The 25,578-nt window shown below is 44.9% G+C and overlaps 1 protein-coding gene across 1 annotated transcript; it reads right to left on the bottom strand.

Moving 5' to 3' along the window:
• Positions 1 to 264: 264 nt before the first annotated feature.
• Positions 265 to 25,160, bottom strand: LOC144143510 (isobutyryl-CoA dehydrogenase, mitochondrial-like). The gene is made up of 11 exons (XM_077675289.1): positions 24,918 to 25,160; positions 19,609 to 19,709; positions 15,460 to 15,629; positions 11,215 to 11,324; positions 9,449 to 9,663; positions 7,244 to 7,379; positions 4,597 to 4,694; positions 4,331 to 4,483; positions 3,376 to 3,478; positions 2,060 to 2,129; positions 265 to 521 (listed from the first exon to the last, which is right to left on the bottom strand). The coding sequence occupies exons 1-10, from the start codon at positions 25,024 to 25,026 to the stop codon at positions 2,077 to 2,079; spliced, it is 1,248 nt and encodes a 415-aa protein (XP_077531415.1). The 5' UTR covers positions 25,027 to 25,160; the 3' UTR covers positions 265 to 521; positions 2,060 to 2,076.
• Between the last annotated feature and the right edge of the window lie 418 nt (positions 25,161 to 25,578).

The raw sequence follows: 25,578 nt of genomic DNA, 5'->3' as shown, positions 1-25,578 counted from the left end.
TTCTAAAGAAATTCGGCTTTTATCATTCCTTTCCGTTTCTAGTCCTGTACAAAACAAGCTCTCTACGAAGCAAGAATAGAAACATGCTGTAAAGAGAGGTGGTAAAACATCATCATCCAAAAGGAAAAACAGGCATGATGCATGCACTGCATGTCACAACATTGTGTTTTGCTCTGACAATCTCTTAAGGCGTAATTCTCAGTGCGTAGGCGTTCAACTCTCCGAAGTCGGCCACCAGAATACACAGTACGAACACAAAAAAAATAGTTGTTGCTTTTTTATTGTAACAATAGAACGGATAGTTTCGTTTGTTGAGCATAACAGTGATTGTCCAGGTACAAAAGTAGTTTGATTTATGTACATCACATTGGCACATCACATCGGCACATAACATTGGCACACCACTTGGAGCGAATCCTTGAGTCCCAAGTCTCTGGTCCATGTTTCACGGTGATTGTAGAATCTGTACATTGTAGAATCTGTACAAGCCTGTGGATCACACGTCACGACGGCTGTAAAATCTGTACAAGAAAAGGACAAACACTGGCTGAATATGCTGGATTTGAATTTGTTGCAATGCGCTAGCATTCATGGGCATCGTGACTGGGTGCTTCTAACGTGAAACGGAATCACGCTATCACGCTCTTCACATAACGCTTGATTAAAAGCACCGCCCCCCTACTTTCGGCTTCCAAATTTCTGGGCTCAAGATACAAGCTTAAAACTGCTTCCTTCGTCGAAACTGTAACTAGCTGTCCCTGAATAAAATCAATTTGACAAAAAATGGCGCGAAACATGCGCTCCTCATAATAAAAAAAATACATGATCGACACTGCTTAGCGAGGTGTACAGCTCCTGATTTGTCGTCATGCCTGGAGGCCATCGATTTACATGCGCTTACAGTTCGCTAAGCGTGTGAGCGACTTTGATTTAGAAATTGATTATGTCCATACGCAAGGCTAGTTAGTGTTCACAAATGACTGCGTACATGCTCGGACTTGCGGTGAGTCCTACACCGTAAAATGATTCACACCCTTTCTGTAACACCATTACACCCTATCAAAAAACAAAGAAAATAACCCTTTAGAAGGGTGTATCATTGTGTCTTTTCCAGGGTGTTATAAACAAGAAAACACGGGTGTTTTGTTTTTAATTCTAGGGTGTAAGGGTGTTAGTTATAGACAGTGATTTACATCCTTCAATGAGTAGTGGCGCGAAATTTCAAAGCTGAGATAACTATGTAAAATGCTTCCTTGTTATCAGGAGATATCTCCCAGCAGGTTTCAACAGCAACCGTTCAGTACAACATATTTTAAATCCATTGTAATCTTTGCCCGCCCGAGAAAGTCCCCAGCGGGCCAGCATGACATGTATGTCATGCTGGCATGACATCATCTGCTTCTTGCCCCAAACAGCCAAAGTCGGGGCTCCCGGGACGTAGCCGAAACGCTGGCTGCGGTAGGCGGGCGCTGCTACGCCGTGTTTATCACGTCATGGTTTTGGGACTGACGTCATAAGACCTCAACCAATCCGGGCGCGCGCGTCCAGACCGACAGCGGTGCGACAAGAATGATGACGTCACGGACGTCATACTTTCATGGCGGCCGCTCGGCGTTCGTTTTGTCAAAACCGAAACTGACACGAATAAATGACGCAGTAAATAATTGTTAACGCTGCGATCGACCGCCTAATGTGCCATTCTATGACTAGTGGGCTGGTAGGCACCCATAGCAGTGAAAAAAACGTAACATGGAAATTTCGTGTCAGTACTCCTTTAGGGCGTAAACCCTTGTGCAGTGAACATGGAAATTTCGTGTCAGTACTCCTTTAGGGCGTAAACCCTTGTGCAGTGCATAGCCACTCATGCCCTTCCATCTACTGTGTATGCAAACGAGTGCAACTTCCTACAGAGTATGCACAGTATGCAGTCATGTATAGTAATCTATGAGCATGAGGTAGCTCAGTTTAATTCATTGGCAATGAGGTATCTAATTTTGAAACAGACAAAGAATGCGTGGTCTGAGCCGCTATAAAGTTTGGTACATTGCAAACCTCTCACCTCTTTCTCCTATCACTTCAGCCTTTGAGGATGTCTTTGGAGATCACCATTTGCATAACTTCGTTTGTTCCTGTATGAAAAAAAAACAAATTGCAATATGAATAGCCAAAGTTTAAACGAGAATAGAAACCATCTTGTTTGTACGAATCACTGCTGATCGAAGAGAACTGCAAACAACCCCAAAAGTTCAGGAAATCAACATTTGGCGAAGTTGACTCGCGGGAGGTGATTCATTTTATGAAACATTGCAGTCAGTGTTCTCTTGTTTCGCCAATACAAGCTATCATAACCAGAAGGCAGGGCGTCGAACCAGAACCGAACCGAACCGAACCGAAAACCGGAACCTAACCGGTATTTTTTTCCGGAACTGAACCCGAACCAGAACTGAACCGCAAAAACAAATACCTACAAACATAAACCGACCAAGTTAAGTTGGCACAAGAAATTGAAAATAATGGCAAATATTATTAGAAAGTCGAACTCCCTATCTTGTTTAGATGCAGAAAAGCAGGACCCAACACTTCGACAATTGTTTAAAATGTGTCATGTTTGTAATTTTTATTGGAAGGAATTTTTTCTGGATACCAAAAATAAACAGGCTCACTCATGTAAAAGTATGTATGCAAAGTCTAGACAGGAAAATATCTGCGGTGATAGCTGCAATAGCTTGTGTTTGTGGCACAGAGTTAAATGTTTCGAATTTCGCGCGATTTGTCCAACGCGTCTGTGAGCCGAGCCAGGATTGGAATTTCGTTTTTTTAGAAATTAAAAGTTTTGTTCCCTGCCAGTTAACTTCAGATATTCCCTGTGCATAAAGAGCTATGTACGAATTTTTCGTCAAAATAAAAAAAAAAATGTCGCCCGGACACACCTGCCCTTTTCTAGAGAAAACCCCCAATCTAGTCCCTACGACGACATAAGGGCTGGGCGAGAAAGTAGATGGGGGATCGTCAACACTTCGTCTGTTCACCCGAATATCTGGCTCAATTGTTTAAAGTTCTCTTCGAAATTGCACCAGTGTTATCGATAAAAAGCTATATCTTGAATTTTTGTTAGGATTTTGTTGTTACGGTCGCTTTAAACCACTAAACATTTTTTTTCTAATTTTGCTGATAATTCTACTCTTCGAACCGGTTTGCGAACCGGTTCAAAGTTTCCGAACCGGTTCGTGAACCGGTTTGGTACGTGATTTAGTCGAACCGGAGCTGAGCCGGAACGAAATTAATTTTCCCGAACCCGCATTTTTTTCGCTTCGACACACAGCCAGGAAGTGAAGTACCGTAATTACGCACTACTTAGTAGTCAGTAGTTTTTACCTTCAATGATCATGTGCGCCCGAAGGTCCCGCAGGTACTGCTGCACCGGGTATTCCTTTATGAAGCCGTATCCTCCCAGCATCTGAAGGGCTTGGTTCGTGATCTGCAACGACACATTTGGTCGAAACATTGAATAGGGGACTTCCTTTATATAGAGGTGTCACCCCGCTCACAAGAGTGAGCGAATACTCGTGCAAGAAAAGCGGCGCAGTATGAAGCTGAAAATGCAGTATTACATCTTCTCCTGGAAGAAAATAATTCCGCAGAGACTGAAAACTGAAATTATTATTTCTTTCAACCAGCCATGGGGCAAGAAAGTCTTACTCGTATTCCGGAACATCGTATTTGAAAGGGAACCAGCACTAGAGACCACACAAAAAAAGAAGGGATCCACAAAACACAAGTACTGACAAACAACTAAATGCGGTTCCCTGCGGCCGAAGAATATATGAGAAAAAAAGAATTGGCATAAAAATATCAGAAAATGATTTGGGTAGACTATGACAATATGTCATCTACCTACCGTCGACGCAGTGCCAACTGATCATGACAAGTACACAGTCTCCTTTTCAAAAAGTGAAACTTGCCGTTCACTAATGCACGGGTTTCCTTTCTTATTAATCTTAAAAGCTTCAAAAATTTCATGCTCTTTTCAGTGAGGATACCATGCGGACGTCTCAAACGACATTAAACTTACAGAATAAAAGTTTTTTTCTTGTTGATTTAAAGTCAATTATTTCTGCTTTGCGCTGAGCTAGCCCATCCTTCGTTGCAATGCACAGCTCGATTTCGACTCTGCAGCTTTGACCGCTTCCGCATTGCTCCCCAAATAATCTTCCACGAGAGTAATGTGACACCCACTCTCGTCTTCTAAAGTGGCATCAACTCCTGTTATGACGTCACAGTGACGTCACAGATGAAATCAACTTTCCTCATGACAGTGGCTCTACCACACCTTGAAGGATTCTTCTGTTCCGTGAAGCTTCGCCATGGCGCTCATGGTGACCTTGTCTGGCCTGTTGTTGTCGATTGCTTCAGCTGCTTCGCGCACTATGAGGCGTGCCGTCTGGAGCTTCGTCGCCATCCTTGCCAAACTGAACTGGTTGTGCTGCATGTCGAAATGGATGGCAAAAGAGAGCAGGTGTAGAGCATGATTGATTGATTGATTGATTGATTGATTGATTGATTGATTGAGTGAGTGAGTGATTGAACATTACCGACCTGGTAAGATGCGAGAGGCTTCCCAAACTGCTTGCGGACTTTCATGTGTTCTGTGACGATGTCGATGCTCGCCGCGGCTCCTCCCATTGAGCACGAGGCTGCAAAAAAAGGCGTATTTTTAGTGCTTAATGTGCTCAGCAGCGACAGGTGATTTGCAACTTGGTTTGTACCAGTCTTGTTTACTTCTTATCTTACTTTCCAATACAGCAAGGCAAGAAGTCATTTTCATCCGGTTACTTTTTTAGGCCTCGATCTTTGCACAAAATATGGCACCCGATTTAACATATTGATGGTTATTAATTACCGTATTCGCACAATTCTAACGCCCCTCCACCGATTGTAACGCGCAGGTAAATTTACTTAGGAAAATATAAGAAGAAATAATTTGACGCCGATTCTACCGCGCAGATGTAAAATATATGACACCACGCACCTGGCAGAAGACTATTTGACGCATGCAACTGTGGCAGCGAAAAATCCTCGCTTCATAAACTTTCTTATTAACCTCCTGCTTGCGTTATAACTAGAGTGGGACGCTTCATTGTGTGACTTCTTCAGAGCCATAGCAACTGAAACAAGGAGCTTATTCAAGCAGCAGCAATATTGCAACAGCTGTCTAAGGCGTCGGTCTAAGGAGGAAAGGAGGAAAGAAAACGTTATAGAGGTATAAAGCTTAATGCGAGCAATGGTTACTCCAAAAGTGATGGATTGTTTTGGATTGGATTATACTCTAGCCTCGTTATAACGTAACGGGATATAACGAATTCGTAAATGAACTTCCCCTTGAAATCTCCATAGAGAAGCATGCATTTCAAACCTCGTTGGTTGTAACGAAGTAAAATAGACCTGTCAATGTGTATAACGAACAATATTAGTCTTCCCGCCCAACAAAAACCCCACCTCGGTGCGTGAAGTGCTCCGCGGAGAGTCGTTTGGCGCCGCAGTTAAATCTCCCGCGTCGACACTCGCGGCCGAGCGAGCCATCCTCAGCGGGGCCGAGCAAGAAACATGCCTCTCTCAACGTCGATGCCGACGTGCTATTGTCGCAGATATCACTGGACAAACTGACGCAAGCGACGACGACGACGCCGTGGTCTACCATGCCCACGCGTTCGACGTGCCAGTGTCGTCGCATGCACTCGATGCGGTTGACCTTCTACGTCGTTTCTTTGGTGTCCATGGCGACGACGAAAACGGCATCAACGCGGCGGCCACCGCAGAAAAGGGGGTCTTTCGCATGTGATGTCCGAAACAAAGGAGCATTACAGACTTTTTTCCAGCTGTGTCTAGCCGACAATAAACTAGGCAGTGCGCGCATTGAGCAAGCAAGATATTTGTCTTCTATATAATTTTTTTCGCGTGCGTGGCCGCGTAGCAGTACAATGGGCCGCGAGGTGATTTCCTTCTTTGCATGCTTATAGGTGTGCATCCAAACGAGCATACATAGCCGTAAATTGTCATAATCGATAAAAAAAAATAATGGATATAACGATAATTGTGGCTCTCCTTCAACTTCACTATAACGAGGTTTGAGTGTAGTCAGATTTCAAGAGTAGTCAGAGTCAATGGCGATGCTGCTGACCGCTTTGAAGCCGATATCAGTTTTGAGCCTGATTATAACGCGCACACAAACTTGAAAGCTACTTTTAGCGAAAAACGGTGCGCGTTACAATAATGCGAATACGCTAAAAGACTGCCACGCCACTGTGCAGCAATGTATGCATTTTTATTTATTTCCTTGCGAACTCGTAATCAGATGCGTATCTGTCAGAGGAGAACAGCATAACTTGTTTTCGGGTTTATTTTCGTCAACTCAGGCATGGCGAATACATAAGAATGTTATATAACATAATGCAGTTTGCAAGTTTCAATTGCATACGAAGTCTGCTACCGCAACGGGGCCTTAACACTTAGCTGTGAAAAGAGGTCCCGAAAAGAAATATACTAACCAGTGTTACCATTCGGATGTTACTGTGTTCTGTCATACAAAAGCATATAGTGCTGATCGAATATTTGTGTTTAGGCATGTGGTCCTGTGCACTGACCAACAACTGTGCTCCAGTAAAATGTACATATCTTTCTCGTGCTCATAGCGGCGAAGCCTCAATTTCTAGAAGTGCATTACCCATATATATTAGTTTCATTATCAGTGATCAAACACATCGGTGCACTCACTGCTAGAAAGGCGGCATGTTGGTCTTCCCGAAACTCTCCATCAGCCACCACATGCTATCGCTATAAAATGGTTATTTCTAAGCGCAATATACTTCTTCATACAATCCCAAGTTGCTTGGTCTATCTTTCAGCTACAAAGAACATGGCGTGTTATGTACAGTCATAGGCAAATAAAATGCGAACATGAAAATACGAACCAGAACACGCAAAGTTTAGAAAGAAAACTGTTCGTTGAGGTTCAATAACGGCGCGGTATTGGTACACTTGGAAAGCCCCATTTCCCACCTTTGTTTCTGTAACTAATTGACGCATCATTTTGACTATCATGGAAAGAAATCGCGCTATTTGTGCGTTATGGGTCTATCATGTTAACGTTTCATTTGTCCATTACTGTATACGATCATAAGTGCTTGGATGTCCGACTTTAACGGACATAGAGTTTTGATGAGGACGTCGCGACCACAGTACTCACCAATGTTGATGCGGCCTCCGTTGAGGCCCTCCATGGCGATGGTGAATCCCTGGCCCTCTTCACCAATTCTGTGCGATACAGGAACGCGGCAGTCCTCGAAGATCACCATCCGTGTGGGCTGCGAGTTCCAGCCGAGCTGCGTGCGAAGTAATGCACCGTGACACACTGACAACGCACCAAAGTCTCCTCGAACACCCGTCACACCCCCCTCCATCCTACCCCAGATGAAATCATTTGCACCCTATCTGTCTAGAACTAACACCTTTGCACCCTACCAAAATTGAAGAAAAACACCCTTTGAAAGGGAGTAATTAACTATAAAAAGGGTATTAGTTACAGACAGCGATTTGCACCCTTAATCGTGTAATATTACAGTGTGCGCACTGAAAATTACTTTTCAAGAAAATTGTAGCTGGTGTGATGCTTTCAGATTTATTATGTTTTGAAGTTTTATGAGGTAATTTTCTTAACATTGCCGCAAGCAATGACGGTCCAGTTATGCTATCATGGGCGAAGCGCCTTGGGGACTCGGTCTGTCGGCGTCTCATGTCGTCGTCATGTCATCGTTCGTCGTCGTATCCTCATATGGTCGCGGTACTAAAACACCGGGATACTCGCTCTCCAACGCCTCGGGCAAAAACGTTTTATCTCCATGGGCGAAAACGCGTACTTAAAGAAGACACCGGGACACACGTTTTTCGTTCGCACCTGCTTGCTCGCTTGCTTGCTATTTTGCTCCGTACTCGCTTTAACTTTAAAATTTGCCGTTCTTCGTTTCGAATTTCACTTCTCCGTCTTCGTAATTGGATGTCGCGTATATCAGCGCGCGCTGTGTGGCAAGAGACAGACTTACAATCTTTGAATACACTATACACTGCATGCTTCGCCCCACCCCAGGTTTCACGTTAGTAGAGATGGCCCGTTTTCTTTTTTTTTTTGAAAAAGAACAATGTTTTATCGTTGTCGTCGAGCATCTTCGTGTGGATAAGCCATTAAAGGAACAGACAACCGACTTTAGTGGAGTGCATGTCCCCTAGCTCATACGAAATCAAACGTTTCATAAGAGGGGTAATCACAAACATTTTCTAAACAAGTTGGTGGAAAGAATATTAATTTGGCACTAAACTTTCCGAAGTCTGAAAGGTGGCGCCGTGTAGTATAAAAACGGGACACTACCGTACGTATACAAAAGCTCCGTCGGTTTCAAAGCGCAATTCAAAAACCACAGAAGTAGATAGGAAAGACTACACTTTATCATTGTTTCAGCAGGGGAAAAGTTTTCGAATGCTTCTTTTTAATCTAGCAAACGGTTGAAAGCATGTTGCTGCGCGGGTCATTGCCATGGTTGTCAGAGTTTGTTTTGACAGCATACTTATGACTGATAGATCTCAAATTTCCGCTTTAAAAAGTTCCAGGGCCCTATCAGGAAGACTGTTTATGTGCAAGGTGTTTCAAGTAATGCCTTTTCATTTGGGATAGAGGGCCTAAACTCCACAAAAGTCACTTGGCTGACCCTTTAATCACATTTCTCGGTTTTCCGTTACGTTAATGAAGGTGAAACCGCACGAAACGATCATAGGTTCAGCGACCCAGTGCCCTATGGCAACAGCGACAAACGACAAAACACTGCTGCCAGGGCCCTCCCTTGCTAAGTTTGGTGGCGTCACTCCATTCTGGACACTAGACTAAAATAATTTACACCCTTAAGGGTATAAATCACTGCCTATAACTAACAACTTTACACCCTAGCAAAAACACAAGACTACACCCTCTTAAAGGGACTTTTTATCATTCATTACACTCTTTCAAAGGGTGTTTTTTTATATTTTTGATAGGGTGAATGTGTTACACTGCAATGTAAAATTATTTACTCCATTTTTGTCCATAACTAACACCCTTGCACCCTTAAAGCCCTTTAAAGTTGTTTTGTCATTTATAAAACCCGTACGCCGTAGCAAACACACAGGGAAACACCGCTTTAAAGGGAGTTCTAACGCTCATTACACCTCTTCAAAGGGTGTTTTTTTCGTGTTTTCGATAGGGTTTAAGGGTGTTAGTTATAGACAAAAAAGGCGTAAATCATTTTGCAGCGTACCGTTACTGGTAATGTCCCACAGTGGCGCTTGTACAGCTGCTTGACTTCAAAGGCACATACAAGTGAAATACGTCCATCATTCGGTCGTGGGATTATTGCCGTTGCTTCACCTTCTTCTCCTTCTTGCCGAAGCTGAGCCCTGGTGTTCCCTTCTCCACGACGACTGTGGAGATTCCCTTGGGACCCGGTCCTCCGGTTCTGCACATGACGACGTACACGTCGCTGGCCCCGGAACCGCTGATGAACGCCTTGGTGCCGTTGAGGATGTAGTCGTCACCGTCCCGCTTGGCCGTCGTGCTGATGGACGCTGCGTCACTACCACTTCCTGTTCCACGAAGGAAACAAAGCACGTACACGTTACCAATTTACGACCACTCTCGAATACGCTGGTTGTGATCTGTATACCCTTTATTTTTTAGATTACTGTACAACAGCTACGCAATGTATCACAGTGGAGTAGCAACAAAATACCCTCTAGCATAGTTTGCTGCATGTGAGTTTTTGCAAATTGCCCATCACTGTCAAATGGCTTACACCCGGAGGTTTGCACCTTTTACACAGGTTTACACATGGTTTACACAGGTTTACACAGAGGTTTACATAAACCTCTGTCTATAACTAGCACCCTTACACTCTAGCAAAAAAAACGAAGAAAAACACTTGACACCCTAACCACCTAGCAAAAACATAAGAAAACACCCTTCCAAATGATGTTTTATCGTTAGTTACACCCTTGCAAAGGGTTTTTATTGATAAGGTGTAAGGGCGTTTGTTATAGACAAAAAGGGTGTCAATCATTTTACAGTGTACAAAGCGCCGTCAAAGGTGTGCCGCGTGAGCTGACTGGACGAGGTGTCTGAACTTCAGAAGCTCTAAAATTGAAAACATGCACCCACATCATCTGCCACTCGGATCGCCCGAAAGCAAGCAAACTTTTACTCTTGATCATCGAAAACCGGAACTAACCTTTGCATACTAATCTGCGCATCGAACTGCGTCCCTCACAGCCCACGATGCATGCACTTTGGCGGGACATGCCCCCACAAATCGGCCATATATGCAGTGGCCTGGTGGAAGTTGTCTCCGAGACGACGCTGGCATTCATGTGTTTTGCACCGTAGCTCTGTTTATTGTTCTTTGGTGACTATTTAAAAACAGACGGCACAACAGATACGTACTATGTTCAACTTAAAAACTAGCGCTAGAACAGCCGCACGAAAATTAGCAGCTTTGCATGACATTCAGAATTTAAATGCACATACTTTTGCACATCCAAAGAGGCCGGTAATTTTGCCCGAAATCCTGCCATCGAACGTCGCACCACATTGCAAGCGACAGTGGCGACATATTGCGCGTGTTGCAGATCTACCAGTAATCATTCGGAACAGCATTTTACGTACGCGTTTGCGAAAATGACGACAAGAAAAATTTCTGTGGTTTGTCGTATTTTTGCGTGTCGTAGTGTCGTCGTGACGTATTCTTGTCGTGTCGTGATTCTGGTGCTCTGTCGTGTGTCGTATTCCTGTCCTGATTTTGATGTTCCGTCGTGCTGAATTCCTGTCTTGTCGCGATCCTGATGTTCCATCAGTAGTTGCACATGTCTTGAATGTTATTGCCCATTGTGAAGAGTAGCGTAAATGGGAGTTCTGTTGTGACTACAGGAATGTTTGTCGTTGATAAAATTGACTTTGTGGTTACGACAGAAATGTGTGTCGTAACAACACATAGCTTTAATTGTGGTAACAAGTTGTCACAAAAAGTTTTTTGTACGACAAGAATTCTTGATAGGTTTCTGTGGTATCCCTCTTGTGATTTTAGACTGGGTATCTGCGCTGGAAACGCAGTATTCGTACTCCATTACTGAAGTAATACCAACCTGGTTCGGTCAGACAGTACGATGCGCACTTTTCCATGGAGCAGAGGTCAGGCAGCCATCTTTGCTTCTGCTCGTGCGTTCCATACTGGTCTATCATCCAGAGGGCCATACTGCAATGGTAAGTTGTGGATGTCAAGTCGTTTATTCGACATCGAAATACAGATATTACTAGGGACCATAATACAGATGTTAGGAGCGCGGACAAAATTATGTAGTTATGTAAATTATGTAGAGAGCGGTTATGTAGTAGTCTACATAAGCTTGGCAAACATTTAATCTGACATGAGAGAACGATTCGCATTAAATTTGATAGATCATTGACCGTATTGAAATCTTAGTATATCGATTTTCTGTATGCTACTGCCAGTCCGATGTGGAATTCGCTCGGAAAGTTTAGACTAAGTAAATAAAAAAGAAAAAAAAACTACAGCTGTGAGAATACCAAACTGTCTCGAGAAAAGTAAAAACTAGCTCGCTCCAAACTAACAGTGAATGGTTAACACTAATTTTCCCAACACCGTTACTTCAACGGGATTTTCACTCAACTGTAACATCCAGTCAAGCACCAAAGAAGGCAAACACCAAGAGAGGTGTCATTGCAGAGTGCAAGCGAAAGGCCAAGCATTCGCGCATAAAAGGTGATGATTTCAGTTAAGGTGAGATGATCTTCTTCATTGCATCTTGCTTCGGGAAAGCGCTTTGGGGCAGAATAAAGCGCGAGGGGAAGCGTTGCCGCTTTCCTTGCGCGCTCTGTGCACCTTTCATGCTACTCCTCTAGAGCGTTGTACCAGGTCCGAAATGCTGCCTGGTCCGGTATATGACGCCGCCGCGGATACCACGGGAGGCTGTACTAGATAGGTTCAACTATGCTAGGTGAGGCTCTCTGGGACACAATCAGCATTTCCTCACCAGACAAGGATTTAGCAACCCTGATTGAGTACATTTGCTACAAACCTCCCAATCATTAAGAACCACACTATCGGCCTTCAGGCACTCGACGGGCGTGGCTGCAGATCTTTGGGAGAGGCCTTCGTCCTGCAGTGGACATAGCCAGGCTTAAGATATAGATAAAGAAGATATGTTCTACACTGTAAAATGATTTACAACCATAAGGGTGTCAATCACGGTTTATAACTAACACCCTTAGACCCTAGCAAAAAAAGCAAAATTAAATAACCTTAAGGGTGTTTCCTTGTTATAGCACCCCTACATCCTAGCAAAAGCACAAGAATACATCCCTTTAAAGGGTGCCTTATCGTTAATTACACCTTTGCAAAGGGTGTTTTTTGTTGTTTGGTAGGGTGTAAGGATGTTAATTATAGACAAAAATGGTGTAAATCATTTTACGGTCTAGTTAAAATGACGAGGTGTTGGTAGTTCAGCATTTTAGAGCAAAGAAAGTATGGTGGTGGTGGTGGTGCAAAAAAACATTACCCAATGTGTTGGCTCAATGACACAGGCGTTGTGCTGCTGAGCACGAGAACGTCGGTTCAACCCCATCAGTTTTGCCAGCAAGATAGAAAAGTAATTACAATGCAGCTGTGTATGCACAATTTCTTTTCGATGGCGGGACTACCCAGAAAAAAGAAAGAAAGGGAACACATGAAACTACGAAAAAAAACAAAGGAAGAGAAAATAAAAAGCTTAAACAAGGGATCAATTACAATTTAGAAATAAACAAAATGGACAACTGGGCGAGTTGGTACTGGTTTATGGCTAATGTAACAGCGCGCACACACGGAAAACAAAGAAAGACAGAAGAAGAAAGACAGAAAACAAAAAAGAAAAAAGGAAGGAAGGAAAGAAAGAAAGAAAGAAAGAAAGAAAGAAAGAAAGAAAAATAACTACAGGTACTCGGGGCATATTCTACATGACGTTCTGATTGCTTTGTTCATTTTGTTCCGCGGGGAAACTGCACTAAGCTATCGGCCCCCCTCTCCCTCCTGATCTAAAAAATTTTGAGGGCGGAGGGGCGCTGCCGACTCGCCTCCATGCTTGCGTATTCTCGTGGCCAGTCCATTATCTTGTTAGGTTCACCTGTAACCTGACTTAGTTTCCGTGGGTACCAAACAATTGCAGAAACTGCCACGTACGCACTGTAGCGGTGCACCCGGCCCCTTTAGAGTAACCTTCCGTACTATTCGAAGATGCATTACTGGAAAGAATTTTCCTGGAGTAATATGGGCAGTCTGATATCGAGGTATGAAGGCCCAGGGCCTTTATTATATACTTCCTGTCCCAACTGTCCCTCCTGTCTCAAGTTAAAGTACTGTACAGCAAACCCCTGTATAGACGGCCCCACGATAAGACAGAAAGGCATCGCTGGTAAGACATGACATTTCACACAAAACGTTACAGACGAACAGACGGCCGGGTTTCACAGAGTCCACGCACCATGAAGAGCAGTCGTCTAGTTAGATGTGGCATTTGCTACGTATAATGTATTTGGGCTCCTTAAATGGCTTCATTAAGCACACTCTTGTTGAGACAATATGTAAAGTTTGTGCTCTGTTTGTAAAGCTGATTGAAGTGCCAGTACAATTGCTTAATATGCAAGGTAATTTCCAACTATAAGTAGGGCTAGGTGAAGGTCAAAAGAGTTCAAGAGTTCAATTTGCGCTATATTAAGCAACCACCTATTAACAGACAAATGTGCGTTAACCTGTACGTAGAAGGCAGATCATTAATAAATGCTAGAAAAAGAAAAAAAGGGGTAAGGACGCCACAGAGCTTTCTGAAACTCCAGAAAAGACAGGTACATTTTCCTCACAGAACAAAAAATTCCCTCAGATGTATTCGGTGTAAATCTTGTAGCTTTGCGGAGTCATGATGCTGAGTTCGATCCAAATTTTCTTTATTTTTTTAAACTTAAACATGATAGGCACGAGTGCGCACGTAAACGGTGGAATATTTCATCCGCTGAGCATAAAAGCCGTTGACTTTAAAATTTGAGCAGCCGAGCTGGCAGACAGAGCAAAAAACGCGGAACGGCGTTATCTTCCCCCTTGCTGACATCTAGAGTACTCCAATTTTTCAATAGACTGAAAGGGCACGGCCGCTACACAGAAACACAGAAGGGCGCGGCTTTCCGCGCCAGGCGTATAAGTATAGCGATAGCCGCATGTTTAAGTATACTCATGGTCGCCATGATTGTATTGTTCCGGATAAACACCTGGGAGGGTACAGTCTAGCCACCGTATACTCAAAAGGTAGCGACGCCGCCTTCGGCACCTTAGATAGCCACATGTCCCCGTGATTCCTGCAGGCGGTATTCTCGTGTTTGTCCGTTTTTAAACCTCCGTTTTGCGTCCGTTTTATTGTGACGTACTTCCAGCTGTAGGCGGGCTTTTGGTTGACTTTTGCGCAACCGTTCTTCTAAACACATTTTAAACGACTAAACCTATTTCCATCGATCTTTTATGTGTTTATTGTTCCGCCAGCGAACCAACAACAAAGCGACGAAAAACCGCCTGCTCAAAATCGTCTGCTCCGAGAAGTCGTGGCGCATAGCTCCGCCGTGCTTGCATGGCGTCACATCCGCGTGTTCGCTTTGAGCCAATGAGGGCTTGCTCAAAACTGACACTTTCGAAACAGGCACAAAATGTGGAAGCCAAGGTGGCGGCAAATTCCACTTTATCGCCGCCGCTCCGGTGAGCGTCCGTGCAATACTATTTTCATCACGTAATCGTAGCGGGACTTAAAGGGGCGCTGAAAACAAAATACAAGTTTAAATCGTTAAAAAGACTGCTTCACCCTGATAACAACGGTGTGAATTTAGTCAGAAATTTAGTCAGTCACTTTCTGGTGACGTGTGTATGGCGTCACAGGATTTTGTCTGTGCGTGGATGCCACCGCCCAAAGCCGCTGCCGAGAAATGCGACTTGGCGATTGCAGTGGGGCCATGTGCTCCGTTTGACCAGATCACTTGGGTGCTAACGTGCAATCGATCAGCACACTAATATTTATGTCTTAGTGTCTCCCACTACTACATCGCTGCCGACGCAGTGCATCGCGAAATTTGAGCGTTTTTCAGTGTTTCTCGCGTTTTTTTTTTTTTTTTACGTGTGGAAAAGCGTCTTTGGTGGCTTGAATGGAGCCGAGTGAGTTAGTTACCAAAGGGTATCTCTTTCAAATAAAAAAAAGGTTGTATTTTGTCTTCACGGCTCCTTTAATGTCTTCACACGCAGTTATAAAGTCGGGTCAGTTTTTGGCTTGGATACGTAACTACCGCCATTGTATACTCACTGGTGAACGGTGATGTATGCAGTGGTGCTAACGCATCCCTTGGCGAGGGCCTCGAAAATGACGGAGGCGTCGAGCCTGCTGAGCCCAGCCCCACCGTACTCGTCGGATATGTACACGCCTCCAAAGCCGAGCTCTCCGGCTTTGCGCATGGCTTCCACGGGGAAGATCTCCTGCAGAAACATAAAGAAAAGTCAGACGTCCGGCAAAGCTTTCGAGTCCTGGCAAACACGCTGCATAGCGGTTCACACTCTCTAATTCTTGAATACGGAAGTCGTCCGATTTTGCTACCGTATCTTATTTTATTTTACTACCGTCACCTTATTTTACTACCGTATCTCATTCGATTTTACTACCGTAATCTCATTTTACTATCTTTTTTATCTTATTATTTTTCATTACCATTTCGTTACGTCCACGTTCAGACCCAAAATTTCTGCTTACCTAACTCAGACATTGCTGGTAAAGCGTGGAGACCATGGGGAGCATGAATACTACTTTTTTTATGTATCTTCCTTGAATGCGAAAAAAAAAATGGCGCAGAAGCTTGCACTATATAGTGTTGCAAGGCTGTAGAAACAGCAGAGCCATGGAGGCCCCTCTCCCTTCGTCGGATACCCGGCTGTTGCACCTCGCATTTGTTTCCAAACTCGCCACTGAAAGTTCTCCATGACTGGCAGGCCCATGTAGTTTTGTCCGGAGCCTTTCACATCTCTTCCAAAGTGACCGCGTCAGCACCGGCTCCTCGAACTCGGCGTCTGTAGCGCGAGCTGTCCTCTGCACTCCACTTGAGGCGCGGTAGTACGTGCGCCGATTTCTCGGGATTTAGGGGCGAAGCCCCGGCTGAGGCCGTTGCCGTCTCCTGTCGTCGTCGTAATAATCGTCTCATGTAGTCACGGTACTAAAAGACCGGGGAACTCGTTTACGCCTCGTGCTGGAGCACTTCGTAACGAGTACTATATATAAAAAATAACCGAGACGCTCGCTTACTGGAGCCCTTCGTGCTTCAAAGACAAGAGACTTTTACAGCAAAGCTGTACACCTCTACCCCAAACGGTTTCATCTCCGTGGGCAAAAATGCCAAAGTGCCAAGAATACACTTAGTATGCACTGCATGCTTTGCCCCTCCCCAGGTTTCACGTTAGTGGAGATAACCCGGGTTTTTTTTTTTTTCTTTTTTCACGAGCTCTCACGTGGCGCAAACGTGGACGCCGACGCGCGCTCCACGCGAGGTGCACGCTGACGTGCGCTCAGTATTTTTTTCACAGTATTTTTTAGAGAACACATTTTGCGAACGCCACCGGACCACGCTCAAGATTAAACAACTCTGCTGCTAAAAAAAAGAAGGCTCATTGTGCGGGAAAGCCGGCGTCCGGCGTTGGCGTCTGGGACTGAAATACGGCTTCTTGAAGGGCGTTTCAGTGCATGAGGCGTCGTTAAGGACAGCGCTGCTGGGCAAAGCAGAGCCGCGTGGAAGCGGAGAGTTGCAGCCGCGGCTGTAAGTGCTGTGTTCAGCGACATATCGAGCGCGGCGCTGATCTGGCACAGCGGCGCAACAACCACAATCACTCGCAGCGTGAAACTGCAAGGTGTGTGCAAGCAGCGAAGTCCAACTGGACACGAATGACAACGAATTAAAAACTATTCGGCTCCCAGCCGCGGCGGAAGTTTTTCTGATAGAGGCGAAAAGCGAGAAAAAAAGAAAAATAAATCCCTGGGCGTCTCTACAAACGTGAAACCAGGGGAGGGGCGACGCATGCACTGTATAAGTTAATTCTTGCCGCCTTGGGGTTTTTGCCAACGGAGATGAAACCGTTGGGGGTAGAGGTATACAGCTTTGCTGTAAAAGTATCTTGTTTTTGAAGCACGAAGCTCTCTAGTGCGATGCGTAAACGAGTGTCCCGATGTTTTTCTTTAGTATGCGTTACGAAGCGCTCCAGCGCGAGGCGTAAACGAGTGTCCCGGTGTTTTTTTTTTTTTTTTTTTTAGTACGCATTACGTTCTAGCGCAAGGCGCGAATGAGTTTCCCGGTGTATTAGTACCCTGACTACATGAGACGATGATTACGACGACGAAAGGAGACGATAACAGCCCCAGCCCCTAGAACGCCCGTGCGTTCGAGATTTCGGCGCACGCTAAAAGATCCCAGGGTGGCCACAATTAATCCGGAGCCCACCGCTACGGCCCACCTCATCGCCTGTGTAGCTTCAGCGTGTTAAACCCCATAATCAAAAACGCTTAGGATTTTCCCCTTCTCTACCTGTATGCCATCTACCGATTTCTGCCTGCCCCTTTCTCCTTTTTGTTGCCCCTCTTTCTCTCTTCTCTTGCGGATTCTCTGCGCACTGGTTCAAGTTCAGCAAGAAACCTTCAAGATGGTTGTTTTGACTTCTATCACGCATTTAAGAACCTTGGTAGACCAGGGGTGGTATTCTCATGTTTTGTCCGTTTTGTGTCCGTTTCAAAAGTGTCCGTTTTGAGCAAGCCCTCATTGGCCAAAAGCGAACACCCGGATGTGACGCCATGCAAGCACTGCGGAGCTATGAGCCGCGGCTTCTCGGAGCAGACGATTTGAAGCAGCCAATTTTTGTCGCCTTGTTGTTGGTTCGCTGGCGGAACAATAAACACGTAAAAGATAGTTTAAAATAGGTTTTGTCGTTTAAAATATGTTACCAAGTAAAAGTTGCACAAAAGTCAGCCCAGAGCCCGCCTACAACTGGAAGTGCGTCACAATAAAACGGACGCGAAATGAACGTTTTCAAAACGAACAAACACGTGAATAGCGCCCCTGCACCATTTGTTATCTCCAGCATCACTGTAGCACATCAGTGACCACTAACAAAAAATCAGAACTGCGTCTCCCACCAACCTTATCGATTTATGGCTGACCGCGAGACTGCGGAAAACCTCGGTTAAACAATTACGCTGGAATACCGTGCCGATATTTCTGCACCTTCCGGACACACACCTACACTATATCAACGACCTGGACTTCAATACCACCTCACTATCGACCACTCAATCTGGAAGTCTGGCTTTATGTCGGGCCGCAGTCCCGATTAACTATTTCTGCTGCAACAGCTGCGCTACGGTTATGCATTCAACACAATCATTTTTATCAATCCCACCGAAGGTTTTGATAGATGACATTGCTTTCACGACTAGTTGCAAAAAAAAAAAAAAAAAAAGGCGTAGCTTGCACTATTGGTGCAAGGCTGGAGAAACAGCAGAGCTGGGGGCCCCTCTCCCTTCGTCGGAGAGCCAGCTGTCGCCCTTCACATGGATTTCTGAACTTGCTGCTGAAAGTTATCTGTGACTAGCAGGACCGGATCGTTTCGTCCGCAGGCTTTCACACCTCTCCCAAAGTCATGGCCCAAAGTGGACCGCGTTGGCACCCGCTAGAACCCGAGGCAACCGGCTTCGCGACCTCGGCGTCCGTAGCGCGAACTCGGCGTCTGTGCTCTCCATGCACTTGGTAATAATGGCAAAACGGTAATAGGAGAGGTTTTTATTAAGTCCTGTAGGCCCCTTCAGAAGCTATAGTTGCCGGCTTAGACATATTTTAGAGCACGTTAAAAATATTATAGAACAGTCCAATCTACTATCCTTGTTTTATTCATTCAATTTTTCACTTTTTTCAGATGCCTCTTCTCTCTGTTACGGCCCATATCGCTTGGGAAAAGGACTTGTGAGCGTCGAATGACCTACAACGCCAACAGCCTTGTCAAGCTTCCAAAATCACCGTAGCGGCGAAAAAAAAATTTCAGAGTCATTTACTTTCACTTTTTCTTCTAACGAAGGTGCGTTTGTTAAGTCTGTACATGTGTGCGAGCGTTGCGCGAGGGTGATCGTACAAGCTGATCGCAGTTGCTTTGAAGCCAACGGGAGCTGCACGAAGCTATAGCGATCGTTCAACGAAGCCAGCGACTGATCAATGCAACCAGTGGCTGCTTAGCAAATAACGACGTTGCTCAATAAAGCCAGTAAGGGCCCAAAAAAGTCAGTGGCTGGAAGCCAGTGACAGCTCTTAAATGCTCGTAGACAGGACCCTCCCCGTTCTCCCCTCTCCCCAAAAGGACAAAAAAGTTATTCCTGCCATTTTTAGTGAATGCCTTGAAGTGCCATTTGGCGTCATTACGCGGCCCAACTCACTTTTTCGTCCCACTCCATCATGTACGGCAGGAACTCCTTTTCGGCGAAGTCCGAGGCCGTCTTTTGCATCTGGATTTGTTCCTCGGAGAGCCCAATGGTGGCTGCAAAGTGACCAGGTGTGAGAAGACAGCAGCAAAAAAAAAAAAAAAATCGATGCAGAAATTTTATTAACTTAATAAGAAGGAAAACCGGGATGTTCCAGATACACCGGGCACAAAATAAACAAATGAATGCGATTTGTGCAGGCTACTTATACAATCGAACGTCGTTACAACGAAGTAGTATCGAAGCAGTAAATTAGTTCGATATATCCGATATTCGTTGTAACAGTAGATGTAAAAATCGGCTCTTACAAATCGACAATTTGGCTCACTTAAAAATACCAGATAATAACGCAATATCGTAGGCTTCAACCCTGCTACACACGAGGTAAACCTAAGCTGTCTCCTTTTGGCATTTCAAGCTAAATGCACCGGAATGATGGCCACGTGAAATTACAACAGGACAGAGTACGTTTGACAAAACAGGCCTGTGTCCTAGTTTATTTGAAGAAGGATGTGATCTTCACCTGGCGGCTATTCACAGCGCTGCCGGATGAAATTTTTACACAGTGTCCACCAAGGAACTCGCCATGAAAAAAAAAAATGTTAGTATCGCAAGCGTACATTGCAATACCTGGGTACTCTGGAATGTTGCATATATCGTTTGTATATATATTTCAAACAGCAACGGCCCTAAGACGGAAGCTTGTGGCACGCCACTTGTAGCGGCCAGCCTTACAGAACAGACACTGCCGATTCGCACATAGTTTTCTGCTACCGATAATTAGCTTCACTCTAAATATAAGGATACCACGTATGCCAAAACTAGTCATTTTTATATATATGTGTGTGCTACATATTTATCTAAAATGTTATGTATCTTAGCTTTTTAAGAGATATTGGGTCCTTATCATACTATCTCTTTAATTTTATCAACAGTATTTGCAGAAGAAGGTACATATTTGTCTTCAAGTTTATATATCTTAGCTTTTTATGTGATATTGTGTCCTCGCATTATTATCTCTTTATCAGCAGTATTTGCAGAAGAAGGTATGATGAGTCCTTTGAACTAACCCTCGTCAGGTGATATCTACTCCCCTTCTTGATGGGCTTTTCTCTCTCCCGATCATCCCACCCTGAACACTTCTTTCAGAGGTCACTCATGGGTCCGCCCATGCTGCAACTCGATTATAGTATGTAGATACTACTCACGACCGAGTCTTTTCAGTATCCTTTTCTAAAACAAAGCGATAAATCCCGCATGCGGGCGCATGGACAATGCGCCCCCCCCCCCCCCCCCATTGTGGATGCGTTGCGCTGTTGTGTGGAAACGTCACACTAGGAACTACTGCCTCGAACTGTGATAAGAAAGTCGCCGCCCGCCGCCTCACGTGAACAGTGTAGATAAGGAAACGCTTGCCGAAGGCCACGATGTACGGGAGAGGCAAACCTTATCAGTTGCGCGGAGAACACAAATGCGGAAAAATCACGTGTCTCTGTGACTCTGTCATCACGACAGCCTTTTTTTTTTTTTTCCATTCTAGACTGGTTTCGCCACCCCCTTGTCCAAAGAGTGCACGCATCGGTTGCCGTCAAAAGAAAGCGTACGCAGATAATGTCGCGACGTATTCGGTGCAACTTGTTTTTTGCTTGTGTGCGCATGCGTGCGTGTGTGTAAGAGGGGGAAGGGGTCACGTGGACGTATTGCAGCTCATCAGTGCAGTATTGTGCCTGCACATGTCTTTTGTGTGATTCTACCCCCCCCCCCCTTCCCCCCAATCATAAAAGGACAGTCTAGCTTCCTAATACCGGTGAAACTAGCCCTGGATTTGGCGCTGGCTCGCAACCTCCTGGCCATTACCATGAAGCTATCAACTCCCCCGTCTCTTTTTGCTCAAATAAAGGTTTACTCCTTCTCATACTACTACTTATAGCGTTCGACTCAATGGTGTTTTACTGTTCGCAGAAGAAACAACAACATACAATGTTTATGTGCAGAAGGAGGTCCCGAAGTCAAAGACTGCCGGGGACGACCTCCATTGCACTGCTTAATTAAGTCATGCGCGATTACGGGAAAAACGCAGGGCAGGGAAAACGTTTACTAAGCCTAAATTCAATACCAATGAAAACAAATAAAACGTGGGCGTCCTCCTCAGTTCAGAAGACCGCGTGCCACAGCTGCTGGCGTGGCCCGCGGGATCAGACTGAGCCGATAAAGGGGCTTTAGATAAGCTAGGCTGAGTTGCTGGAGGTCCCAGCTGGTTCACGCGCATTCGCACTGCTTGGGGGTGGTGGAAGCTTGAAGAGGAACGGACGGGGTGTTGAGGACATAGAACGATGAAGTGGGAAGTGAGAACGGGGGATTGATTGTCCTGGAAGTTACACGTGAAGCGTGGCGGGGACATGTGAAACAAGTGGAGTTTCGGCGCCAGCTTCCTGGGGGAGGTTTGCCTGTGGCGGAGCGGCGGGGCTGCGTTTGGCGAGTGTGACGGTAGTGGGGGATGTCAGCGATGTCAGAGAGAGAGAGAGAGAGAGAGAGAGAGAGAGAGAGAGAGAGAGAGAGAGAGAGAGAGCCACCCGACCTTGTAGGGAACGCCCGGAAGTGAAGTTCGCGGGCTGCGGCATTCGCCGATTCGTAAAATACAAAAAGCAAGCGGCCTTTCCAGCCGTCCTGGAGCCAGGAGCAAGCTGGACGCGTGCTGCCCCCAAACGGCGAACGCAAAAGACTGAGCAGCAGACGGCGCGAATCGCAGCGGCGTCGATCAGCGGATGTGCTTCGCTCGACTGCTTTGTTTGAAAAACATCGCAGCGTATTTCAACTTCCATTGTACGCCTTAAATGGGGGGAACTTAAAAAAAAAAAACGTTTACGGCACCTCCTGAATAAGTGCAAATGAGTGCAGTGGAGCGATAGAGATTTGCCGCGAAACAGACGACGAAAGCAGACGACGCGGGCGGCGGGAAACGAGCGCAGTGTCACTGTTGCTTGACTGCCCCGCGCTCTCCGGCCGCCAGATTGTTCAAGGGCAGGAGAAGCAGTCTGGCAGGAAAGGCCAAAAAACAAATAGTGAAACAAAAAGCTGGGAGAATGAGAATGCAAACGGCTTCGCAAACCCTCGCCTGCCTCGCGTATCCTTGCCGCCGTTGGAACACGAAGAACGGACGCTGTACTAACCATTTTGATCCTTATGTTCCATATCTTTTCACTCGTGGCGACATATGTTGCCCGGGAACTTATAATAACAAAATTGCTTGGGAAAAGGTGTGTCAGCGTTCGTCATTGCATGCAAGGCTAACGGAAATGTCTACGCACGTGTAATTTGAGCATTGGAAGGAAGGAGACCCGCCGTTGCGTCTTTTTTTTTTTTTTTTTTCTGCGCAAAGCCGTACTTGCTGCAGTTTCAGTTGCGCAATTCGGATACAAGTGACGCTGGTTTTACTGACAATACTATTGCTAACCGCGATGTTTTAGGCTCTCACAAATAATTTAGCGCGAGACCGGCTCACAGTAGAGGAATTTCCGAGCTGCACACATATGCATGCTGATTGAAGTCAGTAAACCAGCACATAAAAATAATAAAAAGTTGAATCTCTAAATTAATTCCGTGCCTCAATACAGCGAATTTCCACTCAAAACGAAAAGTAAACTCCGCTGCAAGTGATGTCATCGCGGCCTTTAATACAGATGTGAAGACTATATGACAAACCCAGACAAATTAAAAACTTCCATATTTCGGCGACTTGCTAAAACTTTCATGAAATCAAGGTTGCATCGGTGGCTTTAGACGCGTCGAGCGTGCACTTGGGCAAATTAGCTGACTACGCTAAACCGTGTTGTAACTCCACAGCTATTTAGTTACAAACACCGTAAATGCATATATATAAGCGCATCCATATCAAATCATACAATTTAATAATAATAATAATAATAATAATAATAATAATAATAATAATAATAATAATAATAATAATAATATTAGTCTACTCTAGTGCTCACAAACTGTCAAAAACGCGAGCGAGAAATGACGCGAAAGAATACTAACAAAAAAGTAGCACATATCTTTTTTACGACTAAAGACGTAATGTACAATGAGTGTGGCGAGGTCTGATAAAGATGAAGCAACCACGGTGCTCGCGAGAGCGTCTTTCTGGATATGGAGAACAATTTTCTTCATGCATTTTTTTACTCGACATGTACACTTGCACTGAAATTACGGCACTGGAAAAAATAAATGTGTGCCAAAATGTTTTGCTACCATTACTCCATATGCTATACTTTCGCGCAATAAGGCTTGAAAAAATATATACATTTTTTTCCCCCTGGCTAATCATTTCTGCGCAAGGTTCGAAAGCCAGAAATGTGGTCACGTGATCAGCTTCGTGTGGTTTGAGCGGGCTAGGAATTGGTATTTAAATTTCGTTGGTTAGGTATCAATTGATATTAATTGTTGCGAAAAGAGCAGAGATGGCTTCAAGAAGGCTTTTGCACTGCAACTAGAAGCTTCAGTTGTATTTAGTGCTTTATTGCGCAAAGCACTGGGCACATTGTGCCGCGTACGTAGATTTGCTCGAGAAAGCCTTTGGCGTCATAGAAAGTCGGTCGTTCAAGAATAAAAGAAAAGTACCTATTGTAACCACGAAAGAGTTTTCTGTCTTTTTGGTGATAGGAAACGGCATATGGTGATTCCGCTGATGTAGTTCCCTTCATTTCGAAACAAAACTTTTATTGTTATTTTTTTTTAGCCCAGTGCTTTGTGCACTCGATCTATTGTGGGGTTTAGCGCGCCGAAGCTTCTTCCGACCCCTGGGCACGCCGCAGTACTGGATGGCTCAGAATTCCTTTTGACCACCTGTGGATCTTTAACGTGGGCCGAAATCTCGAAACGCGGGCGTGCGGGCTTGTAGCCTTCATCAGAGGCTCTGTGCATTCTGGCGCGACTTAATAGCTCCGCAAATTTAAATAAATTACTATTTACTAATATTACATTAATGAGCGTATTAAACACCTATGGAGTACAGAGCTCGTAGTGATACGGATATATTTTTTATAGTGGACAAGGTTGAAGACTTCTGAGTAAGAATTTTAAATTTCCGAAAAGTACCGGTTGTTATCTGATAGGGACCTTACGTCTCTGACGAACATATTGGCCTCTAATACCTAAAATCACGGGTGGACAGTGCTCTGGAAATTAGGAAGCAGTGATGAGGACTTTCGTTGGTCCGAGTCACACCGCACGACAGACAGAAATGGTCAGTGGATCGTACGTACCATCCAAGGCAGCAGACGCTTGGCGGGCCGGGCACTTATGGAGCGCAAATTGCGATCGGAGCAAACCGGCAAACTGACGGCCCCGAACAACCTTGCTTAGGATTCCCATGATTAATTACAGCGTCTAAACGAATTAATAAAGTGATAGTGACACGAAATTGCGATAATGTATTTGTACGAATTTGTAATAAGCCCGGGTCGCGAGTGCGCGCTGTATTTATACGGACTGAAAACGATGGTCTCGCCACCTATCGGCGCGCACACAAAACTGATGCCCAGCCGCCTCAAAAAAGTCGGTTTTCCAAAAATAAGCATTCATGTAGACCTAAACTATTTTTTCAGGCTGTTTTATCAAAATTGCAAAGGATTAGAAAACAGTTGCCCTTGAAATAGAAATGTTTTAGCATTGGTCAGGCCACGTCTAGACGAACCTCATGACTCGAACTTCATAGGTTCGCCAGAATTTCGAATTTCCTCTTGCGCTTTTGTATGGGCATTGCGGTCGCATTGTTATATCGACCGCTCCAAGAAAACGGCCTCTTGCAGTTTCGTAGACACACAAGGGGAAGTGTGTTTATTCAAGCACACTCTGGATCAAATAGATTCCCTTAAACGCGCGTTATTTTGAAGCGGTCAAGTTTTTTCCAAGAGCGCCCAGAGC

The sequence above is a fragment of the Haemaphysalis longicornis genome, unplaced genomic scaffold, assembly GCF_048455015.1.
Source record: "Haemaphysalis longicornis isolate Haplotype H1 unplaced genomic scaffold, Haemaphysalis longicornis Haplotype H1 scaffold_6, whole genome shotgun sequence".
Classification (NCBI taxonomy): Eukaryota; Metazoa; Arthropoda; class Arachnida; order Ixodida; family Ixodidae; genus Haemaphysalis; species Haemaphysalis longicornis.
Note: the sequence above shows the minus strand (reverse complement) of the source record. Positions and strands in the feature narration are given on the sequence as shown.